Here is a 22,355-nt window from a genome sequence, read left to right as displayed (position 1 = left end):
AGAGATGAAAAATGAAATCACAGGACCAACAATCATAGTAGGATACTTCAATACACAAGGCACTGAGTCAAAAATAGACCCATGCTAGGGCACAAGTCAAACTTAAGTAATTCAAACATATAGCTGTCACACAGACTTCCTTCTCTGACCACCACGTCATAAAGCTGTAAATAAACAGGGGAAAAAAAGAAAACATGGGCAAATATATGGAAGCTAAACAACGTACTTCTGAAAAAGGGATTGAGTTGTGGCTCAAAATTAGAAAGTTTCTAGAAACTAATGAGAATGAGAATACATCATATCAAAAGGCAGTCATCAGAGGATACTTGATAGCAATAAATGCACATATGAAGAAGGGTGAGAGACTTATGGGCAATACCCTATCACAAAACCTTCAGCTACTGGAACAGAATCAACTGAATAATCCATCTAATGGCAAAAGAAAAGAAATTATAAAAATTAGGGTGGAGGTAAACAAAAGGGAAAACAAGAAACAATGGGGAAAAAATCAAATCAGTAAAAAGTTGGTTGTTTTGAAAGCATAAACAATTGACAAACCTCTAGCAAACCTAACAAAAGACAGGAGGGAGCAGACATCAATATCCAGGATGAGGGACGAAACAGGGGAAATTAAAACAGACCCCGATGAAATTAAAAGATTGATTACACTGTGTTACGAAAGACTGTAATTCAACAACTTGGAGGATATAGAAAAATACCTGGAAAAACAAACGCTCCCAACTTAACTCATATAGATGTCAATAGACCCACAGATAAAGAAGAAAAGGGTAAGGATATTAAGGAACTCACAACTAAAAAAAGTCCCAGCCTAGAAGGCTTCTCCGGAGAATTCTTCCAAGCATTCAGGGAAGAGCTGACACCAACCCTACACAAACTCTCCCAGAGAAAGAAAAGGATGGTTAAATCCCAGACACATTCTATGAAGCTAGCATAACACTGATACAAAAGCTGGGCAAGGATCCCACCAGAATAGAGAATTACAGGCTGATATCTCTAATGAACATAGATGCAAAATTCTCAACAAAATTTTGGCCAATAGAATACAAAAGTATATTAAAAAAAATAATCCATCATGACCAAGTGGGATTCATACCAGGAATGCAGGGATGACTCAACATTTGAAAAACCATCAACATTATTCATCAAATTAACAAAAAAAGCACAAGAACCACATGATAATATCACTAGATACAGAAAAAGCATTTGACAACATTCAATACCTATTCCTGATTAAGACACTCAAGAACATAGGATTAGAAGGAAATTACCTTAACATAATAAAAGCTATATACAAAAAATCAACAGCCAGCATTACAATTAATGGAGAAAAAAACAAAAAAACATTCCCACTGAATAAGAGGACGCCACAAGGATGCCCCTTGTCCCCACTTCTAGTCAACATTGTCTTGGGAGTTTCTAATAATATAATACAATGGAAGGACATTAAAGGTATACATTTGGAGAAAGAAGTAAAATTGTTGTTTGTTTTTTAATCATTTTATTGGGGATTTGTACAACTCTTATCACAATACATACATACATACATACATTGTATGTCAAGCACATTTGTACATTTGCTTTCTATTTAAGCCCTTGGTATCAGCTCCTTTTTTGTCCCCCTCCCTACCTGCTCACCCCTCCCTCATGAACGCTTGATAATTTATCAATTATTACTATTTTGTCATATCTTATGCTGTCCTACGTCTCCCTTCACCCACTTTATGTTGTCTGTCTCCCAGGGAGTTATATGTAGATCCTTTTAATCAGTTCCCCCTTTCTACCCCAGCTTCCGTCCGCCCTCCCAGTATTGCCATTCTGACCACTGGTCTTGAAGGGATCATCTGTCCCGGATTCCGTGTTTCCAATTCTTATGTGTACCAGTGTACATCCTCTGGTCAAGCCGGATTTGTAAGGTAGCATTGGGATCATGATAGTTGGGGGGGACAAGGGGGGAAGCATTTAAGAACTACAGGAAGTTGTATGCTTCATTGTTTCTACACTGCATCCTGAGATGTCCAGTTGCCTACACATGGGCCTTGGGTCCCCAATTTGCACTATCCCTCATTCACAATATGATTTTTTTATTCTTTGATGCCTGATATCTGATCCTATCAACATCTCGTGATCACACAGGCTGGTGTGCTTCTTCCATGTGGGCTCTGTTGCTTCTGAGCTAGATGGCTAATTGTTTACCAAATTATTATTTGCAGACAACTTGATTTTATATATTGAGAACCCCAAAGACTCCACAATAGGATGGCTGGAAACAACAGAGGAATGTGGTAGGGTGGCATGATAAAAAAGCAACAATCAGAAGTCAACTGGATTGCTGTATACCACTGATGGGATTACAGAAAAAGACATCAAGAAGGTAGTACCCTTCACAACAGCCAAGCATAAATTGAAGTATCTAGGGATATACGTAACCAAAAAAACAAAGGATCTGTACTGGCAAAATTACAGAACATTATTACAGGAAACCAAAAGGGATTTTCACAAGTGGAAGAATATCTCATGCTCGTGGATCGGAAGACTCAATGTAGTAAAGATATCTATACTGCCCAAGGTATCTATATTGCCCAATGCACTCCTGATACAAATTCCAACATCATATTTCAAAGAAATGAAATAAATGACTACCAACTTCATCCAGAAAGGGAAGAAGCCCAGGATTGTCAAAGAAATCCTCAAAAACAAAGTGGGTAGGCTTGCATTACCTGACTTCAAAACTTATTATTACAGCCACACCTGTCAGAACAGCTTGGGACTGGTACAACGATAGGTACTTGGACCAAAGGATAAGAACAGAAAACCCAGAAATAATAAAAGCAGCACATAGACACCTGATCTTTGACAAAAGCGCAAGAAATATCAACTGGGAAGCAGATGCCCCTTTCAACAAATGGTGCTGGGAAAAATGGAAGAATGAAAAAAGATCCTTGCCTTATTCCATGCACAACAACAAATTCAAGGTAGAACACAGACCTTGAGGCAAAACTCAAAATTATTACGATCATCAATTAAAAATTTGGGACAAAGCTAAGAACCTTTTTTTGCAGGAAATACATGGGATATCAGAAATTAGGAAGGATACACACCCAGAGGAAGATTACAAATGATGACATTCTAAAGATAAAACACTTCTGCAAATTGAAAGCCTTCATCAAGAGAGTAAGAAGAGAGTCCACAGACTGGGAAAAGATATTTAGTAATGACATATCAGAGAAAGGGCTTCCTACTAAAATCTACCAAATCTTGTAAAGTTATAATATGAAAAAAAACAAGTTGTCCACTAAAGAGGTGGACAGAAGACTTAAACAGAAGATCACAAAGGGGAAACCCGAGTGGCCAATAAACATGAGAAAATGTTCCCAATCGTTAGCTATCCGGGAAATGCAAATAAAAACTATGAAATACCACCTGACATGCATCGAGCTAGTCCAATTAAAACAACCAGAAAGGAAAAAATGTTAGAACGGGCGCGATGAGATAGGAACTTTCATTCATTGTTGGTAGTCTTGTAGATATCTATAGCAATCCCACTACTGGGCATATATTTAGAAGAATTAAGAAACACACCACGACCAGTCATCTGCTCCCCATTGTTCACTGCTGCGCAGTTCACCATTGTAAATATTTGGAAACAGCCTAAATTCCCAACAATAGGCAAATGAATTAAAAAACTCTGGTATATGGCATGAAGCTAGGACCAATAGAGAGGTCTGAGGGGCTGGCCCCAATCCTAACTAAGTGGGCAGCACGGCCTTCCCGCAGAAGACTTCAGAGGACAGCACTGAAGCTACAGCTCAGGGAGAGGGACATGTCTGATCAGGGCACACGGGAACAAATGAAGGGGGAGGAAGAGAGAGAGGAGCACATCCTGGCCCACCTAGCCCTGAGGACAACTATTCCTGCAGAGAGAAGCCAATGCACAGAGAGGACCATAGGGCTGGTCCCACTAAGAGACATGACATCCCTCACTGACCCATAGCGTTACAGGAGACAACGCTGGAGACACAGGGCGGGAATTGTGCCTGATCTGACCCCACCACAGTGATTTGAACCACTAAGGGTGTGCAACAGAACAGCAAGGGGAGCAGAGCACCAAAGTCCCCAGGGAATACCAAAAATAGATGTAGGGGCCAGGGTGTGATACTCATCAGAATCAACTGGAAAATACTCCTAAAGGTCAACAAACAGACCTTGAACTATTTATAGGCTTTTTGTCGTTGTTTTCTTTTGTTGCTTTGTTTTGCTCTATCTTGTTTTTTGTGCATATTATTATTTCTCCAGGTCTATCTAGATAAGATAGGTGAGATAAATAATCTGGAGGAGAAAACAACAGGACTGATGGTTCTGGGGGGACATGGGAGAGGGGGAGGCAAGGGAAAGGAAGTGGGTGTTAACAAACTCAGGGACAAGGGAAGAACAAGTAATCTAAAATCGATGGCGAGGATGGTGTAGGAGGCCTGGTAGGGCTTGATCAAGGGCAATATAACTAAGAGGAATTACTATAACCCAAATGAAGGCTGAACATGATAGTGAGACAAGAGGAAAGTAAAAGGAAATAGAGAAAGAACTAGGAGGCAAAGGGCATTTATAGAGGTCTAAACACAGGCATGTACATATGTAAAAACATATGGGGAAATAGATTATGTACATATATTTATAGATTTACTATTAAGGTAGCAGATGGACATTAGGCCTCTATTAAAGTACTCTGTCAATGCAAGAACACTTTGTTCTAACAAGCTGACATTCCATGATGCTCATCTTCCCCACACAATCACTGAAGACAAAGCGGGTGCATAAGCAAATGTGGTGGAGAAAGCTGATGGTGCCTAGCTATCAAAAGATATAGCATCTGTAGTCTTAAAGGCTTGAAGATAAACAAGCAGCCAGATGAGAAGCAACAAAGCCCACATGGAAGAAGCACACCAACCTGTGTGATCATGAGGTGTCAAAGGGATCAGGTATCAGGCATCAAAGAACAAAAAATCAAATATTGTGAGTGAGGGGGAGTGCAGAGTGGAGACCCAAAGCCCATCTGTAGGCAACCAACTGGACATCCACTTACCGAAGAGTCATGGCGAGATGAGCCAGTCAGGGTGTAGTATAACACTGATGAAACATACAACTTTCCTCTTGTTCTTTAAGGCTTCCTCCTTTCCACTATCATGATCCCTATTCTACCTTACAAATTCCGCTAGACCAGAGGATGTACACTGGTACAGATGAGAGCTGGAAATACAGGAAATCCAGACAGATAAACTCCTCAGGACCAAAAATGAGAGTAGAGATACCAGGAGGATAAGGAAAAGGTACCAATCACAATGATCGACATATAACCCCCTCCCTGGGGGATGAATAGAAAAGTGGGTGAAGAGAGACACTGGTTGGTGTGAGACATGAAAAAATAATAATTTATAAACTATCAAGTGTTCTGGGGGGAAGATGGGTGAGGGAGGAGAAAAACTGAGGAACTGATACCAAGGGCTCAAGTAGAAAATGTTTTGAAAATGATGATGGCAACAAATGTACAAATGTGTTTGACACAATGGATTTATGCATGGATTGTGGTAAGAGTTGTTCGAACCCCCAATAAAATGATAAAAAATTTCCGGGCTGAGGACCAGATATTCGGGCAGGAGTCAGACCAAACCCAAAGATTCATACTCACCAACTACAGATGCAGATAGCACATGTGAACAAGGGCATCTTTCCCCCCACCTTTATGCCTTCAGGCCCACAGAGGGGTCGGGAAAGAAACACAAAGGCAATGAGCTGGTGTGGCACTAACCAACTCAAGGGGAGGGTATTGTTTATATCTCCACAGGAAAGGGAGAGCGAGAGTAGACCGGATTCCGGCATGCCAATCCACAGGGGCAATGTTCCTGAGCAAAGCAACTAGTTCCTCAGCTCAAGACATGATGGCCTCTTCCTAGATGACAGTGTTACAAAGGACAGCGCTCAAGATAGAGTTTGGGCAAAGCGACAGGTGGGTCCAACCCATGTGGGGGCAAGTGCAACAGAACAGTGATGGCAGCAAAGCCAAGAAGTCCCCAAGGAACCCTGAGTAAAGACTTGTGACTGGGGGGGCAGCATTTGGCACCCCATCTGAATTGGATTGGTTGGGGTTACTCACAAAGGAGCCACGCTGAAAGCCTAAAACAAAAATGAGGGGTGGGGCACAAGACTGCTCCATCCCAGGCTGTGGGAAGAGCAACATAGACCTACTGGAAACTCGCCTTTTGGACATGAATGCAGCTCTCTGTCATGATTCCTGTTAGTCTGGTGGGATCTGTATGTTGTTTTTGTTTAACCTTTTATTTTTTGGGTGTTGATCTATACAAGAAATACAGGATGGGCAGTCTTACGGAGGCAGTGACTTGATCAACAGTTCCTGGTGGGGAAGGAGGAGCCAAAATGGCAGGTACAGGAAAATAGTTTGAGTTCTAAAATGAACCGCAAGGAGGGTATAGCTTTTCTGAGTGTGTTTGATCAATTGAACTATATCTGAGAGGAATTACTGAGAGGTGAATGACAGGCAAGCATAATAGTGGGGTTGGAGGAAAAAACAAAACCATATATATATATATATATATATATATATATATATATATATATATATATATATTTGTTTATATATGTAAATATTTGTAAATACAAGGAAGCAGATGACTTTGGGCCTCTACCGAAATCTTAACTCTACCAAGACTGGTTTGGTCTAATAATGTGGCACTGTATAATACCCACCTCCCTGACACAATCGCTGAAGACAAAATGGATGCATAAGCAAATGTGGTGAAGAAAGCTGATCATGGTGACTGGCTATCAAAAGCTACAGTGTTTGGGGTCTTAAAGCCTTGGAGTTAAACACGCAACCATCTAGCAGGGAAGCAATAAAGCCCACATGAAGAAGCACACTAGGCTATGTGATCATGAGGTGTTAATCAGAAGAGGTATCAAAAGTACAAAAAACACACATTCAAATTGATCTGAAGGGGAGTGGATGTAGTAGAGACCCAAAGTCTACCAGCAAGAAATTGGACAGTCCCTCTTAGAAGGGCCTCATGGAACAGAATATAAATCCAGGGTGAAGTGAGGCACTGATGAACTCTATAACTATCCTCTAGTTCTTTGAAGATTTCCTCCCCTTCCTATTATGGTCCATATGTGATATACCTCATTGGTCATGTTAGACTTGCACATGGTTCATTTGCTCATTTAAGATCACTTGGTACATGGTAGTCAAGATAGATGACCCCTCAGAAACAGTGACAGGAATAAGGGTTCCGAGGGTCTGGGATGTGTGTGGGTGGTGGTGATGGGGGGCTTGGGGGGAGGTAGTTGCTAGCACTGATGATTATATAGCCCCACCCGATGGGATTGAACGACAGAACTGCATGAGAAAGTAAGGGATATATTGGAATGAGTAAGATATGTCAATAAAAATATTCAGAAAAAGTTTCTGTCATTCAGAAATGTAATGTGACATTAACGATAGAATGGTAACATGTAAGAGACTCCCGTTGGAATCTTAACTCAGTCACACATTAACTATAACTTATTTAAATTCTTAAGCCTCAGTTAAACTACAAAATGGGGTTGTAATACTTCTCATAGAGCTATAAAAATTAAATGAGATGAAGTGTATAAAAGGCCTTTTGGACTCTGGGCACACAGTAGGCATTCAATAAATGATAACTAACCAGAAAAGTGCCTTGTTAGGTGAAGTCTTACATTATTATGGTTGAGGGCTGAAGTCATAGGACATCCATGCTAGAAAGCTTATTTATGCAAATAAATCCAAGAGTCAGCAAGCTTACCTAACCTCCCTCTTTATTCCAAAGAGTAACATGAGGAAACAATTCTAGTGAAAAAAATCAAATCATATGAATGGCTCACTTAAAAATATTATAAGGTCTAATGGGCAGGAATAGATTTTTAATTTTAAAATTTTTTCCTTAGAAACAAGACAGAAGGGGAACAATATTGTGTCCTTGGTTTCAACAGCAGTTTAAAGCTCAAGATTAAGAAACTTATAAATAGCCCCAATCGAAGGATTCATTTAATCTCTTTCTCCAAGGGTGGGAACTGATCCAAATGTTTCAAAAAACAAATTATTGAAGGTCTGAGATCTTTATTGTATTTAATATAAAGTTTTTTTATGTCATAGAATCTAAGTATTTAGTCTTTAAAAAAAGAACAAAATGTTGGCATTTTTAAAAGGGCTAATAAAAAACTAGAGACAGATTTTCTAAGAGATAATTTTAAAGTTATTACATCACAACAATTAGAGAAATACAGAACTTTTGTGTAGATACCTTACTTTCCACAATAGATGTTTCTAAAATGGAACTTTAATTATAAACAAAAGAGATGCTTATTAATTTCACCCTGTCACAGATCTTTTACCACAATGAATAGTTATATAAAAACAAAATTTATCTTTAATGTAAATCTAATATTTCATTAAGTCCTAATTAATAGGTAACATTTACTGTGTTAAGTATTAAAAACAGAATACTAATACTATTTAATGCTTTATGTAAAGTATGATTTAACACTATGAGATAAAATCAGACCAGTGGCAAACAACATGAAGTAGATCTATCACTTATATGTTGTGGTATTGATGTAGTTTACTTGCTGATATGAAGGAAGCTTTACCATTGGTGTTTCAGATACCAGCTGGGTCACCCATGGTGGTTAGGTTTCCACATAGCTTCCAGACTAAGACAGATTATAAAGACAGACCTGGTGATCTACTTCCAAATATTAGCTAGGGAAATTCCATGAGTCACATCAGCATATTGTCTGATAGAGTGCAGAGGGTGGGTCCTCCCACTTGGAAATCAGTAATAGATTCACACATGCCAGTAATCATGAGGATGGGTTGGGACCCAGCACCATTTAGTTGTTTTGTAGCTGGGTTCCTATGATTCCCAACTGATTCAGGAGTAAATAACAACATGAGGTTGATTATTGAACAAATGAGGAAACAGGCATAGAAAACTCAGTAACTTGCCTTAAGTCAAATAGCCAGTCATTGTCTGGGTTAACCTTTAATCCTATTCGATCTAACTCCATTTTTCACATAATTGTTATATTCTGTACATATATAGCTTATGTGGTTCATCTAACTTATCTTTTATCCATAATATCAATTGAATGGTGAATTAGTGATATGCAGATCACTGAAAATGTTGGTTTGCACATTAAGAAATTCATGTCCGAGGAACAATTGTATATAATGCTAGAAAACTAATTCTCAAAAAGTCAAAAGTTGGAGAATAATTCAATTAATATAAAACTGATAGTGATGTGCGCACATCCTACTTTTTCTTGGAGAAATATTACCAGTAAGTACATTCTAGAGACAAGAGAGTCAATGACACAATCATCAACATTACCTCAGTAAAAAGTTATTTAAATTCTTTGTATATGTTTCTAGAACAAATAAATTGAAAAAAATGTCTTTATATGATCTCTTTCATGTTTGAAAGTTTCTTCTCAAAATAGTAAAAGCAAAAATCACCTAAATGCTCACTTTATCTGACATCATCAGAATATAAGCTTGTCACACACAAGTGGATTTTCAAAATAACTAGAATATATCTTTAAATGCCAAATATTAACATATTTTTGATAATGAAAATAAATATTTTAAAAACAGATTGCATGGGGCATACTTCAACCTTTTTTTGATGCCTAAAAATAAACATTAAAAATTTCCTAATAATATAATGAGAATTAATATTCTAGCTACAGTTTCAGTTTAGACTCTTATTGTTCACCTGGACCATTACCACGAGTATCCTAACTGATTTCATTCAGACTTTTTCCCTTTACTGCCAAAATAGATTTTTCTATGAATACATCACAAAGATAGCCTTGCACATGTGAAAAATCTCATGGATTAGGGTTGGAAACGACTTTTTGACCGTATCCCACCTCCCCGTTACTGCCCATCTCCCTTGCTTCTAATCTGTGCCTACGCTGCTCCTGTCCAACTGCTTCAGAGGCATTTCTTTTCCTTGCAGTAGAGGCCACGGCAGGCGCTGCTCTTTCGTAGAACTTCGTACACTGTGGTTCATGACCCTACATGCGGTCATGTGATTAAATGTGGTAAAAATCTGGCAACAGTCAAAGGTTTCTGAATGTATACTAACCAAAAAACAATTTAAAGTTAAACATTTAATGAATCCAAAGGTGTTTCTGGCAGTGCTCGCCCAAGTTACAGCGTGTGACTTTATTGTCACCTTGGTTCAGAATACACATGTGCTCGTGACCAAAAATATATCACCAGAGTTAGATGTTGTGCCTCAAACTATCAAAACCATTAACTTTAACAAAAGCCGTGTCTTATTTTTATACTTATTATATATACCTGAGGTGGTACACAAATTTCTCAGGCAATATGGGGTCCTACGTGGAAAAAGTTTAAGAAGCCCTGTGTTATGTGTTAGAATTGGCTTGACAGCAATGGGTGATGGGAAATGAAAATTAGTAAGTTAACTATAAAAGGTTAGAGTTTAGGACAGAGGTTTTGTCTAAGGTTAGGGGTGTAGCGACTATGAGCGCAGATAGGGGAGTAAATCACAGTTTAAGGAGGTTTGTATTACTTCTGATGCTTAAATTATTAGTGGTAAGACTCCAGAAAAATAGGTTTCTTTTGTTGTCTCCATTCCATCCATGTAAATCAGCCAACTGACTCTAGGTCCTATGCTACATAATATACAATTAGTAAGTCAGGTCCTAGCTACCCCCACCAGCAACTGGCACTACACCCCCATCATCCTCTGCTGTACGCTACAGGCACAGCTTGTTCCGGTGTCTGGAAACAGAAAACCCACAGACAAGAACATATGAGAGACAGGCTGTAAAGTTAATTAACAAAGAGAGACACCATGGCCAATAAACCACATACAGAAACGTTCAACATCTTTAAAAATTAAGTACAAATTAGAACACTGAATACTAATTTTATCCTCTCAGACCAACAAATATCTTCTTATATGGTAACATCCAATGTTGATGGGTATTTATAGAAATGCTGATAGCGATGTCAGAGAAAATCCACTCTGAGAGAAGTGTACGTTGATGCCTCTTGTGGAGGTCAGTATGGCATGTAAACAGATAATTTTTAAGTGAAAACTTTATTCAAACATGCCCAGTTTTATTCTCTTGGTTCACTCATTTAAATTACCACTTAGTATGTACCCTGACCAAATTGCACAGTAAAAGTCTTTATCGTGTCAGCGATCACTAATAACCACAAAGGGGTAATAATGGCTTCTTTTTTCTAAAATATGATGTTCATGACAGTTTGCCACCACGTGTCTGTCAGTCTGTGGCAGCTTGCAAATTGCTGTGAAGCTACGTCACCAGTTATTTCAAAATAGCAGCCTGGAGCTGCCAGAAACTCAAGCTGCATCCATAGCATGACAAGAAGCAAGGGATACACATCCAAGCCAAGAACAACTTTTTCTGGGATCTTAGTGTTTAGGCTTGTCCCTGGGGTTGTTCTGGGCACAGATCCAGAAAATTGCATTGGATAGACCACACCTGCTGTAGTTTCTTAGATATGGTGTTCCACTGTATTTGAAGTCATACTAATTTATTAATTTAATCTGCTACTTTTAATATGAGAATTCAGACCCACAAAACTACAGAAGACAAAAAAGTAAGAAATATATATTTTAAATGAAATATTAAGGGACTTCCAAAGGCAGCTGGTTGTGGAGCCATGGTAGTTAGCTGGTTCCCCACTGAGCTGCTAATAATAAGGTCAGTGGTTAGGACTCAGCAGTCATTCTGAAGGTTGGGAAACCCAAAGGGCAGTGCTTCTCTGTCCTACACTGTCACTGTGAGGTAGTGGATTAGATGGCAGCAGGGTTTTCTTTTGTGTAAAGGAGGCTGTGCAATCGATAAAGACAAGCTAGATACTGCACAGCCAGAATACACATTGAGAAGAGTGGAAAATAAAAGGGAAAACTTAAAAGCACATAAATGGAATGTGTGAGGATAATTTAGTGTGTCAAAAATGTAAGAATTCATAGTAAATTTCATAAATATTTTGAAGATCTAAATTTTTCTTGTTCAAATGATACAGCAAATATTTAAAAACATATTTCATATGTAGAAGTCAATAAATAATTCATATTAAATGTTTCATAGGTGAGGTGGACTTCAAGCTTTTTTACAAGAAAAATTCTAACTTTTGTTTTAAGAGTTTCTGTGTTGAAAAAAAGAAAAGGTTGAAAAGTTGTGCCATCTTACAACAAGGCTGAAACAACTTAATATTAGTAAAGGAACTTGAACTGACAGCCCTATTTGGGGTTTCAGAACATTTGAATCTCTATTTACTGTATCAGTCAGTGATCATAACTCCTATTGCTCTATAAGGCAGAATGGTACTTCGGAGGGTTTCTGATGCTATAAGTCTCTATGGGAGCAGAAAGTCTATGTTTCTACTGCAGAGCAGCTGGTGGGCTCAAATACTGGCCTTGTGGTTAGCAGTCAAGCACATAACCCACTAAGCCATCAAGGCTCCTTATTCTTTGTATAATTGCTTAGTTCTATCCCATTTTTCAAGATAACAAATTGGAACTGCCAGCTATTCAATTCCTAATACAAGTGAAGTGATACTTGGGGGAAATTCCAAGTTCATGTAATTTGCACTGTTTACATCTTTTGATTAAAGTAAGTGAAATATAACTTGACATAACTATTTAGTACACCACAAACTACTTTAAATCAAGCCGCTATGCACTTCCTCTATTTCAGGCTGGCTAATACTACATGAAAATATCCGGATGTTATGGGGTAGCATAGTGAAGAGCGGTATGGCCTAGATCCTGTATCTCAGAAACGAGAGCTGATAGGGGAAAACTGGTGCCATCTTTTGGAACCAGCAGGTCAGATATACCCAGAAACTAGTCTAACACTGGAAGCACCAAAATGTGTGTTGGTTATGATATGATTGCTGATGTCAGAGAGATCACAGAAAGATGTTTAGTTATGTTTTATTGACTATGCAATGACATTCAACTATGTAGATCACAACAAATGATAGAGAATAGGAATTCCACCAGGACAGATAAACCACTCAGGACCAATAAATAAGAGAGTTACCAGGACGATGAGGGGAAGATGGGGGGAGAAAGGGAGAATCGATCGCAAGGATTGACATATAACCCCTTCCCAGGGAGACAAACACAGAAAAGTGGGTGAAGGGAGACAGAGGACGATGTAAAATATGAAAATAATAATCTGGAGGGTGGGGGATGGGAAAATAAGGAGGTGATATCAAGGGCTCAAGTGGAAAGAAAACGCTTTGAAAACGAGGATGGCAAAAATGTATAAATGTGCTTGACACATGGATGTCTGTATTGTGTAAGAGCTGCATAAGTCCCCAATGCAGAACCTGTACATGCATCAAAAGGCAGTTGTTGAAACAGACAAGGGTAAATTGCATACTTTAAAATCAGGAAATGTGTGTACTAGGAACTGTATCCTCTCACTGTATTTAATCAAGCTGTATGCTGAGCAAGTAATCACTGGACTGTAATAGGAAGGCACCATCCAGATGGCAACTTGTGATATGTAGATGACAGAACCTTGTTTGTTGAAAGTGAGGAGGACTTAAAGCATGTGCTGACTGAAGATCAATGATTAGCCTTTAGTACGGATTATGGATTATTTAACTCAATGTAAAGAAGACAAAACCCCTCACAACTGGACCAAGAGGTAACATCATGATAAACGGAGCAAAGATTGAAGTTGTCGAGTATTTCATTTTGCTTCCATCCACAATCAATGCTCATGGAAGCAGCAGTCAAGAAATCCGATGACACACTGCACTGGGCAAATCTACTGCACCAGACCGCTTTAAAGTGTTGAAGAGACAGGATGCTCCTTTAAGGAATAGGGTATACCTGACCAAAGCCATGGTATTTTCAGTCGCTTTCTATGCATGAAAAAGTTTGACAGAATCAGAAGAGCAAAGAACTATCAATGCATTGAAATTACAGTGCTGCTGAAGAATCCTGAAAGCACACCATGGACTCTCAAAAGGACAGACAAATCTGTCTTGGAAGAAGTACAGCCAGAATACTCCTTAGAAGTGAGGATGGCCAGATTTCATCTCCTGTACTTTGGTCAAATTGTCAAGAGAAATCATGCTAGAAAACGACATCATGCTTGGAAAAGCAGAAGGGCAGCAAAAAGAGGAAAGACCCTTGACGAGATAGACTGGCAGACAGTGACTGCTATTGAGTTCTGTTTTGCATAGCGAGGGTCCCTATGAATCGGAACTGACTAGAGGGCGCTAAAGAACAACATCATGACAGTCTGGCGACCTGCTAGGCACTGGACTGAGAATGGACAACCAAAGTTTATTTAAAAACTGAGGAAGTTTGGTGCCAAAATTATTGTTCAATAAAACTTAAAGATTAAAAAAAAACTTAAAGATTTTTTTTAATCAGATAAAAATTTCCATTCTGTACACAAGCTCTCAGAGGACATCAACAACAAATAGGCAGGAATCTTTGTAATGAGGAAAACATGCAAATAACCAACAGCTCTACTGACAAGAGTTATTTATGTTAGTTATCTGACACACTGTCACACTGTACCCTCCCCAAGTACAAACATCTAAGGGGAAAGAAGTAATTCAGTTGTATTCACTCACTCCCTCACTGCCAGTGAGTGGATGCCGATTCATGGCGAGCCTACAGTACAGGGTGGAACCACCACTGTGGGTTTTGAAAGTGTAATAGGAGTACAAAGTCCCCTCTTTCAGTGTCCTACCCCCTTCCTATGTTTAGCCCCCTAAACACTACACTAACTACTGAACCACCCTATTCCTAAACCCCAAACCCAACTGACTGCCATCAAATCAATCCTGATCACAGAGACCCTACAGGACACAACAGAAGCATCCTCTCGGGTCTCCAAGGCCGTATGCCTTATGAAAGATGGCATCTTTCACCCCTCTAGCAGGTATGGGCTCACACAGCCAGTTTAGTTAACCATCAAGCCGCTTGACTACAGATGGTGCCAGCAGGGCTCGTCAGTACGGGTTTCTGAAATGCAAGAGCACTTACTGTGAATCGGTCGTTTTAATATTTTACTGGTTGAATCTTTAAAGCAACCCTATGGAACTATCATTTATAACAAAAGAAACTGAAGCACAGAAAATATGAAAGATAATTTCTCTTTAAGAGCCAGCCCTAGGCAGGAATTACGAAGCAAGTCTCTGGTCTTCTACTTGCCCAATGTTGTACTCCACAGCATTTGTTAACTGGATATGCTCCTTTCTAAGTTTTCTCATTCCAAGTACTCCGGAGAGAAAAGTTTTCTTTCACCACATAATTTTCTAAATTAACTGGTTCGAAAATTCCTGCTCAAGTATTATCCAAAGTCAGTGTTACAATCAAGATATCTTCTGTCTATATAATCTAGCTCCATGGTTGTCGCTTCCTCTATTAACCCTTCTAATCATCACCAGGGAAGCGGGATTTCCTAAGAGGTACACTTTTTTCTTTTTAAAGAGGTACACTTTTATCTGTTTCTTTACAAAGTGCTCTTTCTGACGGTACTTTGGCTGCTTAAGGTGAGCTGCTGAGTTAGGAAAGTTGCCAGTGCCAGCATAAACATGGCTTATTCAATGAATGCAATGGTTCTCTGAACCATTTGAAGCAATCCACTATTGTCTTTCTTTACACTGCCATATTTTCATCACCATACTTATCATTGTTCCTTATCTTTACTTTATGTTCTACCTTCCCTTCTGAAATGTAACTGCACCAAGATAGGGATTTTATCTTGATTACTGCTGCAATTCCACTTATAAAACAGGAGTCAGCATAGAGAAGGCTCTTAAATATCTGTTGAATTCATTGTAAAAATGAATCAACTGTAAGAAAGAAAACCTTAAAAAATATTCAGGGGAGGCAAATCTCGTTTAAGAAAAAGCTGCTGTGACTTACTGAGCCTAAAGATGGTCAAAGAAATGGAAGAAAAGGGAAAACAGTCTTTAAATATTAGTTCACAAAAAATATTTAACTAAATACAAATAGGGTTTTTATGTCACTCTATAGGTTTAAAATGGAAATCATAAAAATGTCCAAATATTTTAGTTTAAACATGGTGATAGCACAATGGGGAAGAAAACTAGGAGAAAACAACACTCAAGATGCTTCTACTATTTTTAGTTTAGAATGTACCAAAGTAAAAAAGGAAAGTTGGAGGAGTGTATCAGGTTTGTTTTAGATTAAAATATCCTGTTTATTATCTGACCAGATGCACAGTATCTATCAAATATCTAAGTTAATTTATATAACTGGTACTAACTCTCCACCATTGTGATGCCCCTTTCCAATATATACCTCTCTGTTAATTTAGTCTGTCGAATGAGACAGCAAACAAGTACATCTATACATTAAGGGTAGGCTGTCTCAAAGTTAAGAAATTGTCTAGCAGGTTTACAAAGCTTTAACGCTGAAGGCAAGATTTTTATTTCATCTAATGGAACCCTAAAACTCAAAACCCAATGCCATCGAGTTGTTGCCAACTTAATAGCGGCCCTATTGGGCAGGGTAGAACTGACCCTTGAGTTTCCCAGACTGTAGTTCTTCACGAGAGGAGAAAGCCCTGTCTTTCTCCGGGGAGTGGTTGGTGGTTTTGAAATGCTGTCTGGCTATGCCACCAGGGCTCCTCCTGGAACCCCAAAGGACTATTAAACTCATAAATTAAATAAGTGATACTCTTCCATTACAGTTCACTCATCATATATAAAAAATAAACCCGATAAAACACAAACTTAGATGTTAACTATTACAAAGCATTATACAACACATGGCACTCTTTTCTTAGTTCAGTTTACAAACAAAACAAATGCCTAACCTGTTAACATCGACCTTCATTAAATCACTTAACTTCGTGGTGAGCTCTATTCGGGTCAAATGGGAAATGGTTTGAAGAGATTGTTGCCAAAACAGAACCCAAGATTGTTTTGAGAATTGCAGAATACTAAATTATGTATAGAGCCATATGTTGCATTGCAAACATTCAATTATTTGGATAAGTAGGAAGGAAAGACTTCCCACTGTAAAGAAAATGAAAGAAAGTAAAAGTACAGAGTGGTGAAGTCCACTAAATGTATTTTATTTTATCCACTGGGTACCGGCTCTGGCAATGTATCTTTCTATTAGGCTATGAAGCAAACAGGAGCAACTCTAGAGGAAATGGATGTGATCGCTAAAGAGTTTGCTATTTTCGTGTAGGCTCAGTCGCAGGCTACGCAAACCAAACTCCTCAGGAATAACTTCACTCGTAATCATGTCCTATTTTATATCCGGACTTGTGCAACTGATTCACAACATACAAAACAGAGTATTTTGGGGGGCAAAGTTATTCTTTCGAAGCAAAATCCGGGCACCTTTTAAAACACACAAACATTACCGATGGCACCAAGACCACAAAATCCTGACCAAATAAGACCAACAACTTGGAACGAGGAAACAAACAACCTTGCTAGTCACAGGCAGGGCGTGCACGTGAGCCGACAAAGAGCAGTCGCTGGTTGAAGGACACACGAGGTTCCCTCCGGAGCGAGTGGCAGGGCGCAGGACCACTGCCACCAGGCCAGGTACACGCGAAGGACCTGCAGTCACGACACTGGTCCTGTGCGTGAAGAGGAAAGTGGAGCGCCGAAGAGCGGTGGGGAGACGCAAAGACAAACGCCTTCAAGTTCGCCTGCTTTCAATGCTTCCCGGGATGGAAAGAATCCCTTGTGCGTCCAGGGACCTCTGTGCCTAGCCCTCCGCCTCCTGCAATTCAGGGCGACGTTCCATCGCAGGAAGCCACGAGCGACGGTGGGCGTGCGGTCGGGCCACCTGGACCCCAACCCCGGGCCTCCCTCCACCTGGCCCTGGACCTCACCTGCGGGGCCCGCCCCCGGGGCGCCGACCGGCTGCGGGGAGCGCAGCCGCAGCCAGAGGTGCAGCGCGGCCCCGAGCACACACGGGCACAGCAGCACAAGCCAGTTTCGCATTGGCCGCCACCGCCGGCTCCTCGTCGCGCCCCCGCCGCGCACCGGGCTCTCCCGCGTTCCGGCGAAGAGGGAGGGGACTTCGAAGGGGGAAGAAGGTGCCCGACGGTCGACGCCCCGAACGACTCGGCGCTCTCCAGGCCAGGCGCCCCGCGAGACGACGCTCGTCGCGGCTCCCCACCCGGACGCCTCAGGTTCCCAAACTGCGGGGAGCGAGGGCTCGGCCGCCGAAGCCCCGCCCTCTCCTCTCGGCCTTCCCACTAGCCCTGCCTACCGCGCTCGCTCCGCCTCTGCCCCACGCCCTTCTCTCACGCTGCTTCTCGCGCTGGCCGGCCGGCCGGCCGGGAGCTGAAGTCCTGCTTTGGGCACAGGCAGGGGGCGCGCCAGTGATCCGGAAGCCTGCAGACTACATTTCCCATAACCCCACGCCACTCGCTTAGTCACTCGGCAGTCGACTGCTGAGGCGAAGCGAGGAGTCCTGCACCGAGCATGCGCGTTTCTCTCTGCTCCCACCCCGGCAGGGGGCGGGGTAGGCACGTACTGGTTGCCCAAGTCCATCTAGGGAAGGGAAAGACAGCTGAAGGGAAGGTTTCCGGTTGCTTCAGATTTCAGTCGATCGATCTGAGTAACTTTTTAAACAAGCACGCAGAGCGTATGCAGAATACTGGCTCGCTTCCACTCGGTAGACGACAGCGTTTCGCTAATGTCTCTTTGGTCCCAAGAGAGGCCCGGCAGTGCTCTTCCATTCAGCGGTGAATCATCAAGTCTTCGAGTTCAGTTTGTAACTGGCTCTTTCCCAGGTTCCCTCTAAGAATTTGGAATCAGTGAGACAGGGTTGGATCCAGGGGATCAAACGTGTGGAGTACCACAGAGATGGGTAAAAAGTACCCGTGCAGGGACTTCCAGGTTGAGAGTGTAAGTACCTGACGAGGACTGGATAATGAAGAATTGAGAGAAGGTGGGCTGGGGGCACTTGAGAGAAGAACTTCTGCAGTGCTCCTAAGAACTAGGATCTTACCTGGCCTGAGTTCTGACAAAAGCAAAAGTTCCATGGGTGAGGCGGTGGGCGAAGAGATAGTAATGTGAGGTAGGTGCTAGCTACGAAGAAGTGCGAAAGGATGCAAATGAGTATCACAGTGCTTTTAATGGAAGGTGGAAACCATAGACAATCCACTTCATATAGGCCTAAAGGAAAAAGGTAATTTATTCAAGTACCTGAACAGTCTAGGAATGGTATTCTCAATAATTTCATTGAGAGGCCATTTGGTTCCAGTAAAACAGCCTATTAAATTGCTTTCTATTTGGTTTGAAATATTGCCTATTGTGCAGAGTGGAAGCCCAAGGCCAATCTGTAGGCAATTAGACATGCCCTCACAGACGGGTCATGGGGAGAAGATGAGCCAGTCAGGGCGCAGTGTAACACCGATGAAATATACAACTTTCCTCTGGTTCTTTAATGCTTCTTCTCCCACCACCCCTCCACTGCCCCTCACTATTATGGCCGTAAATTCTACCTTACAAATCTGGCCAGACCAGAGCATGTACATGGGTACAGATAAGAGCTGGAAGCACAGGGAATCCAGGACAGATAAATCCCTCAGGACCAATATTGAGAGTAGTGATACCAGGAGGGTAACCGGAAGGTGGGGGAGAGAGGGGAGAACCAATCACAATGACCTACCTATAACCCCCTCACAGGTAGATGGACAACAGACAAGGGGGGTAAAGGGAGACATCGGACAGCGCAGGACATGAAAAAATAAAAATGATTTATAATTACCAAGGGTTCGTGAGGGAGGGAGGGAGAAGATGGGGAGGGGGAAAATGAGCTGATACCAAGGGCTCAAGTAGAAAGAAAATGCTTTGAAAATGATGATGGCAACATATGTACAAATGTGCTTGACACAATGGATGGATGGATAGATTGTGATGAGTTATAGGAGCCTTCAATAAAATGAGTTATTTTAAAAAAGATATTGTCTATTGTATTTAATTTGTCAATCTGTTTTGTTGAATCATTGCATAAAATTTACAAACATGAGTGTCCTGTTTATACATTAGTAACAAATAATATGGAGATCAGAAATAAGTTTTTCTTGGAAAGTTTTCTTGTGTTTTATTATCTATTGCTGCATAAGAATCAGTGAGTGACTCAAACCATGAATCCACTCAGCTGCTAACTAGAAGTTCAAATCTACCCTGACACACCTTTGGGAAGTGGCCAACTTCCCAAAAAATCAGCCACTGAAAACCTAACAGCACAGTTCTACTCTGACACATGTGGGGTCACTCAGAATTGACTCAATGGCAACTGGTTTGGTTTACTGTTTTATTGCTAAACACCAAATTACTCCAAAACGTAGGGACTTAAAAATAAAAGGCGTCTCCATGCCTCATCTCACTCTATTCAGACTGCCTGGAAAGTTGGTGTGGGGTCTTAGGGGAGTCATGGTGACCCCATCTTGGAGAATGCAGACTAAACTAGCCATTACTTGTTTCAAGGACACCCTCTCAGTCTTCTGGATCACTGATGTTATTCTTCTTTCTTTGGCATTTGGGACAAATACACAATGTTTCTGGCTCATTTTTTGGTTGCTGCCATCATAGGATTTATTTTCAGACATGAGATTAAGAACAACTGTAAGAATAATTATAAGAAGGATCTGAGACAATATAACACAATAGGAGATTGTAGAAGTGATGTACTAGACAAGATCCAAAATAAATGGCATTGTTTTGGTGTCACCAAAACTAATTATTGCTAAGAACAAGGATACTAATTATTGATAAGAACAGGATACCTCTAGAGCTGCTGTAAAACCGAATGTACTTCAAAGAAAGATGGAAGTAAAGTAAACCAAAGAGGTTACTCTCAGCTGATGGGAATCTTTCTCAGCCACTCCCGTTCTCTGCCATAAAAGGATAACCGATATGAGATAGTATAGCCAACAAATCTGTGGGCTTACTCCTATCCAACTTTAAGAACAGTTGGCATCAGCCCTTTATGAAAGAAATATGAGACAACCTGAGTGAAAGACGCCCAACCCTACCTACCAATAGACGGGACAGCTGCTGAGACTACTTACCAATAAACGGATTCAATCAAGATATTATTTCAGTCGGCTGGTTAAATCTACTGTTGTTTCAATAAGTTCTTAGTCTACCTAATGTCTCATTCATGTTAGATCATTAAAGTGCCCATATTGCCCTGAAACGCTGGAATTGCTAGTAAATTGTAAATGAAATACTATGTTCCTCTGGACTTTTCTTTTTCTCACTGGAGGTCTTTGATAGGTACTATAAATATGCTATTTTGATTTAAGATGGAATTGCCTCCTCTGAATTTCCTACTGATGTAGTGTGATAGATAATTAACTCCACTGAGCTGTTCCCTTCCCAGCCAAGGTTATCTGGTCTGATTGTATAATTTGTATTACAAAAATTAAATGTTGTGACCAGTCTCTGTTCTGCTAACAGTCAGCAGAGAACCACACTGTGTAATACACAGTCAGTACTTGGATAACATCCATTATCAGTTGCCCAGTGATGATAATGGTCCTTGACCCACAGACTCTATTCATATTCTGTGACACGTTAGATTTCAGCACACTTAAACTTGCCTTCAAATTAAGACGTTTATACTGATGTTTATATTTTCTCTGTTTGAAGGGTTCTACTTAGTACTTTAATGATGTTGGAACGAGTGTGTTTTCTTTGGAATTTAATTTCATTAGCTTTAGCTGGCATTTCCTTATTATATTGGTGTGGTTTCATTGGCCAACTTTAGTAATCTTTTTTGTAGGGTTTCCATTGGGTAAATCTTCAAAAGACCTCTTTAAAGGATTGAAAAGCAAGGATGTCATTTTGAGGACTAAGGTGCTCCTGGACAAAGCCATGGCATTTCCAATCATTTCATATGCATGTGAAAGTTGGACATTGAATAAGGAAGGAAGACCGAAGCAAAATCAATGCCTTCAAATTATGATGCTGGAAGAGAATGTTGAAGGTACCACGAACTGCCCAAAGAACAAACATCTCTCTTGCAAATACAGCCAGAATGCTCCTTAGAAACAAGGATGGTGAGATTTCATCATTCCACATACTTTGAACATGTTATCAGGAGAGACTAGTCCTTGGAGAAGGACATCATGCTTGATAGAGGGACAGTAAACACGACAAAGACTCATGACAAGATGGATTGACACAGTGGCTGCAAAAATAGGTTAAACATAAAAAAAAAGTGTGTGGATGCTAAGGACAGTGTTTCGTTCTG

General features: G+C 40.5%; 1 protein-coding gene and 1 pseudogene across 4 annotated transcripts in view; one reads left to right on the top strand and one right to left on the bottom strand.

The window, feature by feature from the left end:
• Window positions 1-18,316, bottom strand: part of B3GALNT2 (beta-1,3-N-acetylgalactosaminyltransferase 2) — a 73,684-nt gene extending 55,368 nt beyond the window's left edge. For 2 of the 4 annotated variants that reach the window (XM_075532205.1, XM_075532207.1), the window contains exon 1: window positions 17,974-18,315. In XM_075532205.1, the coding sequence (XP_075388320.1) occupies window positions 17,974-18,085 (112 nt within the window). In that variant the 5' untranslated portion in view covers window positions 18,086-18,315. Of the gene's footprint in view, window positions 1-17,973 lie in introns of all 4 variants that reach the window. The other 2 variants (XM_075532211.1, XM_075532203.1) reach the window with 2 other exon arrangements.
• A 2,214-nt stretch (window positions 18,317-20,530) lies between these two features.
• Window positions 20,531-21,027, top strand: LOC142437467 (tetraspanin-6 pseudogene; annotated as a pseudogene).
• Window positions 21,028-22,355: the final 1,328 nt, after the last annotated feature.

Source organism: Tenrec ecaudatus, chromosome 1 (genome assembly GCF_050624435.1).
Source record: "Tenrec ecaudatus isolate mTenEca1 chromosome 1, mTenEca1.hap1, whole genome shotgun sequence".
Taxonomy (NCBI): Eukaryota; Metazoa; Chordata; class Mammalia; order Afrosoricida; family Tenrecidae; genus Tenrec; species Tenrec ecaudatus.
This window is presented reverse-complemented; position numbering and strand designations above follow the sequence as displayed.